The sequence below is a fragment of the Manihot esculenta genome, chromosome 9 (genome assembly GCF_001659605.2).
Source record: "Manihot esculenta cultivar AM560-2 chromosome 9, M.esculenta_v8, whole genome shotgun sequence".
NCBI lineage: Eukaryota > Viridiplantae > Streptophyta > Magnoliopsida > Malpighiales > Euphorbiaceae > Manihot > Manihot esculenta.
The window spans coordinates 29209493-29219335 of NC_035169.2; the positions used below are offsets into that span (position 1 = coordinate 29209493).

A 9843-nucleotide genomic window follows, 5' to 3' on the forward strand; every position below is an offset into this window, starting at 1 on the left:
GAGACCAGCAGTGAGTTAGCTATTCCAGTGTCAGCCAGAGGTGAGTAGAACTGAAATCTAAATTTTAAAGTACTAAATTTTTAAGCATGTTCATGCATCATGAATGCCATGTTATATAATAGGTTGTTTGCATTAGAATTCACGAATATGATGCATTGCATAATTTGCTGTTGATGTGGATGGATATTGGATGACCCACTAGCCCTCGATATGATATGATATGATATGATATGATATGATATGGAAGTCCAGGTTGAGGCCCATTCTACACCCAGTTGGATATGTTATGTTATGTTTAAGAGGAAGTCCTGAGGAGTTCCGTCGAGGGCCGGGCATGTATTGGATTATGTAGAGGGTTACTAGTGACAAGTCCATCCGTGATGTGAATTTTTTGTGTTGTGATGCATTTCATGGAAGCATATGTTATTTAAATTGTTTTACTGTTCTACTCACTGGGCTTTAATAGCTCACCCCTTTCCCCCTAAACCCCAGGTTTGCAGGTCAGAGATAGCACAGGAAGTTGGCAAGGGTGATGTTTATGTTATGTAATAGATTAGTAGTGGACATGTAATGTAATGTATTGTGGATTAGTATTGTGCTTGGCCCTAATGTTAGTTGTGATCCCTTTGTACATGATCTTTATATAAAATGTTTTATGTTTATGATATGTTGAACCAAGTGAGGCATGGATGTTGACCATACCGGAGCATTTGATGAGGGCTCTAGTATGAGTTTTATGTTTAAGTTTATGATGCATGCACAGGTTGAAATTGGTTTTATGGAAAGTTTAAGTTTTTTTTCGTATATGTATGATTATGTATGGGATTTTATCAGGTATGACAGGTTGTATGTTAGGCTTGCTACGGGATCCGGCGACCTTAAGTTGATCTGAATCCTAGCGCCGGTAGCGGTCCGGTTTCCAGGTCGTTTCATAATGGTTCATCTAAAGCTAGCACTTTTCAGTTTAAATTGAAAAAATCAAACCAATTTGATTCCATTTAGATTTTCAATTAAATCTGTTCAGTTTGGTTTTTGATTTTGATTAATTTTAGTTTGTAGTTTGATTCGATTATTTCTATCAAAAACCAAAAACTACTTCATTTTCAAGCTTTATATATAGAGATAATTAGCTTTCCTTCATTCCTCAGTTCCCACTTCCTAACTATCCTTAAGGGCCCTCACCTTCTTTCCTCAATTTCAACTCAGAAACCGAGTTTTTCTCATCATTTTCTCTCTTTTTCTCCCTTCTTGTCAGTTCTTCTTTCTCATCGGCATTCCAATCAATTCTTCTTCTCCCCTTGACTTCTTATTTTTCTTCTTCTTCAGTTCTCTTCAAATTTCAACAGCCCTATTCCTTTCCTTTCAATCGATGACTGCAACTTCAAGAAGCTTCACATCCACGTGCATGGCTTGGATTTAGCTTAAAGATGAAGACAAAGACACTTTTGTTGACCTTAAGGTTGATTCCATATCTTGCATTACCATCAAGAGACAATTGCACGAGGATGGCACAAATTCATGGATTTGTGTTTGATTGAACAGATCTGGCTTTGGTGAACATGTGGTTTTTCTTCTTGTGGTTGTGTCAACAATTTTGCAATTAGATGTGGCTTTTTATTAACAACAAAGATATCATTAAAAAATAATAAATAAATTTTATGAGACTTTAAAAAATTATAACAAGAAGATATCATTAAAAAAATAATAAATAAAATTTTTTCCTCAATAATTATTGAATATTAATAGTAGGAAAGTACTTTATGTTCCTCTATATATAATTAACTACAAAAAATATGCAACATTAGATGTGCCTTTTTATTTGCATCCCTCTGGAATCATCTTTCCTGTAATTATTGGCTTAACATCAATGCATTCAGATTTTGCTGGGCCTTGAGGACCACTATATGTCAAGTCAATGTCCGTAAGTTCCACTTTTTCACATGGGATGCCACTGCTACAAATAAGTTGAACGGCAAGAGCAGTTGCAGAAGTTCCCTTTATATTTTTGAAGCTAACATCACTAATCTTGACTTTAGATGGTTCCTGAAAAAAAAAAAAAGAAGAAGAAATGATTATTTATACATATAAAAATAATTATTATCTAATAATATGTTTTTTTGAAATGGTTATCACCTTTTTATTGCATTTATCCCATGGACAGTATACTTGATCTATAATAATAGGATTAGAGACATTTTCCATATTAATATCTTGGAAATGAATATTAGATGCACTATTAGGAAATAATGCAGGCCACGTTTTAATTCTAACACCATTTGTTGTACTTTTAAGGGTGCAATCGGCAACATTGATTCCGGAAACAGGTTCTTCATTCTCATACTTGCCCAAACTTCCTATGCTGATACCATGACCAGGTCCACATGTAACTTTTGTAACTTTTAGATTTTGGGCTCCATCACCAATAGAGATACAATCACCACCAGTACCTATTTTTGTATTAGAAATAGTCACTCCCTTTGATCGCCCAATATGGATTCCATTCGTATTATCGCTATCTTCAGGTGCAGTGACTGTGAAGCCTTCAAATGTGAAGTTGTCACATCCCAATACAGTAACGTGAAAGCGCTTACTATTGAGAGACGTTATGTCACGAACTAAGCTTTGGTTAAGGTAGTTAAACCTGATATTCTGATGAAAAATGTAAAGCAATAAAAACATTTTAGAGAAGTTTTGATAATTAATTACAATTTATGATAAATATAAATTAGTAACATTTTATAATATCATGCAAACTAACAAAAAAGTACCATAGGATTTTTCTTGCACTTTGGATCTTTGTCACAAGATTCTCCCTTCCATGCAACTTCTCCTTGACCATCTAAAGTTCCTTTTCCGGATAGTGTGAATTGATTAATATGGCTAAAACTAAACCAAGCATCTCCTCCAAGGTCTGGTGGGGCTTGCACGGTTCCTTGAACTTCAACCTCTATTGCCCCTTTGCAAGGACCTGTAACATTCACTATACCTGCCAAGAATGTTCCTGCTGGAATCAATATTTTGCTAGATCCAGCAGCTGCACAAGCCTCTTTCCAAGCATCCATTATAGCCTAAAAGATATAAAGAAAAAGGTAAGGATTTTAATTTTAATTAATATTCTAATATTCATGGGCGAAGTATATGTTTATACCTTGCTTGCATCAGCTTTTCCATCAGATGTTGCACCAAATTTTGTTATATCAAAAGCAGCTGGCTGTGCTTGAATAAGAGACAAATTTATGAACAATAGAAATACAATTGAGAAAATTATTTTAGTATCCATTCTTTTTTTTTTTACTTCCTCCTTTCTTTTACTTTTAATAAAGTTTTTACAATGATGAATTGATTTATATTCTGTATATTGCTTTTATAAAGCTAAAGTTTACCAAATTTAACTAAATACTAATAATAGTTTATACATTTGGCATTTTGGCAATTTTTTAGAATCTCTATTTTTGGAAACGTTGAATGTTTTAAAATAAATAGAGATTCCTAAAATATACCATGTGTTATATCATCCATATCTCATCTTGTGGTCATTATGATATATAGATAATTTCTTATGTAATTTTTAAAGGTAAAGATGATTTGTTGGACAAAGTTGATAAAGAAGGAAAGGGATTTTTTTTTCTCTGTTGTGAAGCTAAATCTATGTTAAATATCCCCTTATTATTTCAAGAAAACACACAATAAAGTGTGTGAATTCCTCCTTCCTATTAGTCTCTCCTTGCTGCAATATTTTTTCTCGGTTTTTTCTCTTCTTCTTCTTTCCTTGCTGATATTACTCTAAGATTCCTCTCTCCATCTAAACATTGCAATAATCAATCTCGTGGTCATGCTTTCGGTCAAGGTCAAGGCAGGACCAACAATTCATTTATGCATAATGTAATGACCAAAATGAAATTGTTCTTGGTTCTAGGGTTCAAATCAACTGAAGGTCGTTAGATTTCGTAAGCCTAACATACATCCTGTTTGTATTATATTACACCAAAGGTTTCAACATACATGTATAAAATTTTTAAAACTTAAGAATGTTGGAAAAAAAATGCATAAATAACATATGTTGGAAAAAAAAAAGCATAAATAACATTCACATAAAGAGCCCTCAATAACAAATTCCAAAATATATTAACATACAAGCTTTTGAGTTTGACCACACATATATGGTTCAAATATATAAGAAACAACATTTAACCTTATGAAATGCATAACTAAACTACGAGCAAAGCACAATATTTTGGCCACAAAATAGTAAATGTCCACTATAAGAACATGATGCACTACCAAATATTATATCTCATGTCACACAACGCTTTCTGCTCTACACTCTTACAAATATAAACCTAGGGGTTGGCAGAAAGGAGTAAACTACTTGGCATAGTATAATGACTAGAAATTAAATTACATTTTTAACTCTTTAATTTTATCATAGATGAACGTTGCACAAGGCCAGTAATTCATAAAATAGTAGACGCGTTACCAATAGCTCGTCAAATATTTAGCATGTTTGATCCTTATTGGAGCCTCTTAGTGCTTTCTCTTAAAACATACATGACGTCCACAATTTCAAGCATAGAATAGGCATGTATGGATCAATATGGAGTTATCATATCTAATATAAGTAATTAAATAAAATTGAATACATTTGTTTTCTATATATAAATACCCTAATATATCATTATATTTATGATGAATGAATATGTTATAGTTTTTTTTTTTTGCGCACCTCTTGTAGACTCAATACACTCCTTACTCAAACAAGTTCCTCACTTTTGATCTCCTTGGTTTGCTAAGTCGAATTTTACATTGATGGACTTAAGTGAAGGACCAAATACAACTTTTAACATTTCTAAAACTATCCTTAATATCCCTAAAAATGTTACAAAAAGTATATAAAAGAAACATTAAAAAAGGTCGAATGTGTGATTTTCAATTAGGGGTGTAAACGAATCGAGCCAAACTAAGCTTTGAAGAGTTCAAACTCGAGTTGAGTATTAAGAAGCTCAAACTTGGCTCATTTAGCAAAAGAGCTTAGATGAGTCGAGTTTTTATCAAGTTTAGTCTCAAATAGTTCACGAGTAGTTCAATATATTTACATGTATAATGAGTTTTAGTTTAAAACTAATAAGTTTAAAAATAAAATAATTTTAATTAAATAAGTATATCTATAAATGAGCTCTTAAAGTTATAAAGATGAGCTTTTAAATCTTAACGATCCAAATATATACAAGTTTAAGAGTGTAACTAAGCTATATAGAGTTGAATTTTAGAAAATTTAGGTTTGACTCATGAAATTATATGCAGGGTTTGAGTTTATTTCTTTTATGATAATAATCTCAACTTATTTAACGAGACTGTTTACGAGCTTATTCGCGAGCCTGCTCATGAACTCAGAAACAAGCTGAGCTTACGAGTCTTAACAAGTCGAATACTATGGAGCTCAAACTTGTCTCGTTTACCAAACAAGCCTAAAAATTAAGCTCGAGCTTGGATCGTTTAGAAATCGAGTCGAGCTCAGTCGAGTATTTATCGAACCGAACCTCGAGTAGCTTACGAATGGTTTAATCCATTTACACTCCTATTTTCAGTGGCACCTTCAATGACCTAAAGTCCTATAATAGAGTCGAAAGGTCCAATTTGTGCGATATATTAGGTTGCGAAATTTGATTTTTGAAAAATGTAGGTTCGACAACTAAACTTGAATTTTTTTTATGGTTTTAGAACTCGATTCTACAATAACCTTAGGCAAGTAAAATATAACGACAATAACATAAAATATAACCCAAAATACTACCTCAACTACTCTACCAAAAAAACAAAAAAACTTAAAGTCTTGTTTTTTTACATACATGCAAGGCAAAGATCAAAATTCAATAACTTATCAACATAAATGCTATGAATAACCTTCCAACTACATGTAGCTCCATCAAAGATTCTTGACTTTAAGTTGTAGTTCAACACTCCAAGAAGTCTCATTTATGCTACATGCATGTTCAAGGGACAAGAATTTTCAACCCACACCGAAGGCATCATTTTGAAAGCAAGAAAGAAAATTTCAAAACTTAACATCTCAATCCAACTACATGCAAGGGTGCATTTTACCTCCTCCCATCATATAAAATAAGAGCTAAGAGTTGAAAAGACACAAGCTTACCTTTACACAACATATTTAAGAAGGTAAAGGTGGAGTTTTCTCAACTTAGATGATTCTTGATGCCAGATTAACAATGCAATCTAAAACCCCAAGCACACAATAATATCAAGTTACATGCCAATATTAACTCTTAAGTGTTCTATTACACCCTTGAATAATCAATAAATAAGAATGCAGATAATTGAGTAAGAAAAAAAAGAATAGAATCACTACGAAATTACTAACTTTGATAAGATGCCAATTCTTGATACAACATAAAGTTCAACAAAATTCTTACTAGATTTTATTAACCAAGAAAAATAATATTATTCACAATCATCAAGAATTCGTGGCTGACACCTTAAGGGTGTTGTTATAGCTTTCTAACTCTAATTCTAGTGTGGAAAGATTTAATTCCTATATAGGAAGGATATATAGTCGAACAATCAAACCTAGATTATATTAAAGATTATTTTCCTAAATTGTGTTCGAGAAATCTTCTTCCTAAAGAGGTTACACGAATTTGCTTCTGGAAATGAGCCAAAATAATTTAAAATAAGTCTAATAAAATATAAAAATACCAAAATAACAAAATGGTTCTAAGTGCAACTCGAGCCCTACAAGCTATATGGCCACAAGTGTGTTGCAACCAATTCATGTGGCTTATTTTTTCAGCTCCATTACTCCTTTACTTCAATCATGATCATGGATACTTTATCTCGTGGATTTTCATGTGTCGCGAACTTGGGCTTTTCCTCACATATGATCATTCCTTCGCGAACAACTTCTTGCACTAAGTGTTGAAGCGATGCTTTGATTTTCTTTGCACGTGCCCTTGTTATGGGTCCAAGAGGCAATGTGATACTCGCGCCCATTCCATTGCTCACGTGCTTATCTCCCATATTCGCATTATCTTCTCCATCCTCAAAAGGATTCGTCTTTGAATTTGAAACATCAAACAGAAATAAATCAGAAACACTATGCACTTTAATTCTTGGAATGGACCATCTTCCCATGGATCTAACTTAGATTTCCATTGCTTAGGAAACCTTTCATTACGAAGGTGTATCCATACCTAATCGCTAGATTCAAAGATCACTTGGCGCCTTCCACGCTTAGCTTTCTCGACATACACCTTATTCTTTACTTTAATGTGCTATTTGGCTTTCTCATATATAGAATACACCAATTCTATCTGTGCCTTCTCATCTAAGCTAGATATTTCACTCAAAAGAAGAGGTGACAAATCCAATATAGTTAGTGGGTTAAAAACATAAACAATTTCAAAGGGAGAATAACCTATGGATGAATGAATATATCTGTTATATGCGAATTCTATGAAAGGCAAACAATCTTCCCAAGTTTTCAAGTGTTTACCCACAATAGTACGCAACAAAGTTCCTAGAGTCCTATTCATAGCTTCAGTTTGGCCATAAGTTTGTGGATGACATGAAGTAGAATACAAAAGTTTACTTCCCAACTTCCCCTACAAAACATGCCAAAAATTACTTAGAAACTTCACATCTCTATTAGACACAATAGTCCTAGGGACTCCATGCAATTTAACAACCTCGCAAAAAAAATATATTAGAAATGTGTGTGGCATCATCAGTTTTATGACATGCAATAAAGTGTCATTTTGCTAAACCTATCAATAACAATAAATACATTGTCCCTTCCCTTTTTAGACCTAATTAATCCCAACACAAGATCCATAGAAATATCAATCCAAGGTTCAGAAGGTAAAGGTAGTATTATGTGTAGGCCATGTGGCATAGACTTAGACATAACTTGCCTACATGCAATGCATTGTGCACATATTCTTTCAACATCTTTTCGCATGTAAGGCTAGTAAAAATGTTTATATAACACATCTAAAGTCTTATGCACCCCAAAGTGTCCCATTAGACCATCACTATGAGACTCATGCACAAGCAATTCACCCATTAAATAAGTAATAATACACAATTGATTTCCTTAAAAAAGAAAACCATTATGCCTATAATACTTTTGAAAAATAGCTTGTTCACATGCATGATACACAACACTAAAGTCCAAATTAATAGCATATAACTCTTTTAATTGCTTAAATCCTAACAATTTAGACCCAAGAGTAATGATAAGAGCATAACTGCGAGATAGTGCATCAACTACTATATGTTATCTTTGCCATGCTAGTACTGAATCACATATGGGAATGATTCTATGAACTCCACCCATTTTGCATGCGTTTGTTTATCTTTCCTTGCCACTTTAAGTGCTTCAATGACTTATGGTTGGTATAAATGACAAACTGAAAGCAAGTAGTGTTGCCACACATCTAAAACTCTCACCAACGCATACAATTCCTTATCATATGTGGAGTAGTTCAATAGTGCTCCATGCAGCTTTCTCACTAAAGTAAGTTATGAGGCGTTTCCCTGAAGTATCACATTTGATAATATACACATTTATATAGTTTTAATATTTTGAGACAATTAGATATTGAGTTTGATTTTATTTAAAATAGATTGATTCATTTAAATTTTATTATCTTGATAGGTTAAACAAAGATTGAAGAATAATAAGATAAAAAATCCAATTTGGAATTTACATTCTGAAATCAAACGTGGACACAATCAAATTTATAGAAGGATAATAAGCAAAGTTATACGTAAACTCTAATTTCCAAACGAACTGTGTTATGGACTACGTTATGGGCATAACATACTTGACGAATATAGTCCAGTTTCAAATATGAGAAACAAACAAATAACTCTCATCTCTCAAGATGTACTCAACAACTATGATTTTAGCTATTTATATTTAGGTTAGTTTAGGACTCTTAGCATTATAAAAAGAGGATATTCTGATGTATCTAGCATATCATCTCATCTCTCATTTCCCATTCTTAATTAGTTTAGAAGGCTGAAAAACGCTCTTCTCATTGTAGTGTTTAAACCATGAACATGTGTGGCTAAGTTTCTTCTTTCAATTAAAAGATAATTAAGGTTTTAGTTTAATTGGTTGTGAGATTTATGTGATTCTATTGCTTCTTTAATTGTTCTTGATATTTATATTATTTTTGTTACTAGTGTTTATTATTATTTTATTGATTATTGCAATAAGGGCCCATTGTACAGTTATTAGAATAATATATTGCCATACAGATTGATTAAATCTGTAATTATTTAGTTTAATCTGAAACAAGTGATGGATTAAGTTGCATAAAGCCCTCCTAAAGAATAATATAATCTAACTTAAATGAACCGAGCTCTCGCGTTTGTTAGTCAGAATCATGTCCTTCTAAATCTTAATGTTATAATTGGATTAAATTCTAGGAGTAACTCTTATGGTTGTCCAAGAGCTAAAACTAGTTAACAAGCATCTCTTAGCTAGTTTAAAATCTAAGGAAGGATTAGATATCTGAAGCGTCTTCGATATCTATAACTGGTCTATCAATAATTAATTTTGGATTATTTTTATATTTGTGATCAACCAATAAAACTGAAACTAAGATTATTCCTTTGACTGAATATTTCTCATCTTGATTCTTTCCCTTAAATTTAGTTTCTTATTTCTTTGAATTAGTTTTATTTATTTCAACGACCCGAAAATCGGACCGCTACCGGCGCTAGGATTCAGGTCGGCTTAAGGCCGCCGGGACCCGTAGCAAGCCTGACATGCAATCTGTAAACCTGTTTAATCCCATACATGATCAACAACATACATAA

General features: G+C 32.7%; 1 protein-coding gene across 1 annotated transcript; it reads right to left on the reverse strand.

Moving 5' to 3' along the window:
• Positions 1-1815: 1815 nt before the first annotated feature.
• Positions 1816-7146, reverse strand: LOC110623288 (exopolygalacturonase). The gene is made up of 5 exons (XM_021768205.1): positions 6844-7146; positions 3149-3211; positions 2769-3068; positions 2134-2649; positions 1816-2043 (listed from the first exon to the last, which is right to left on the reverse strand). The coding sequence occupies exons 1-5, from the start codon at positions 7144-7146 to the stop codon at positions 1816-1818; spliced, it is 1410 nt and encodes a 469-aa protein (XP_021623897.1).
• Positions 7147-9843: the final 2697 nt, after the last annotated feature.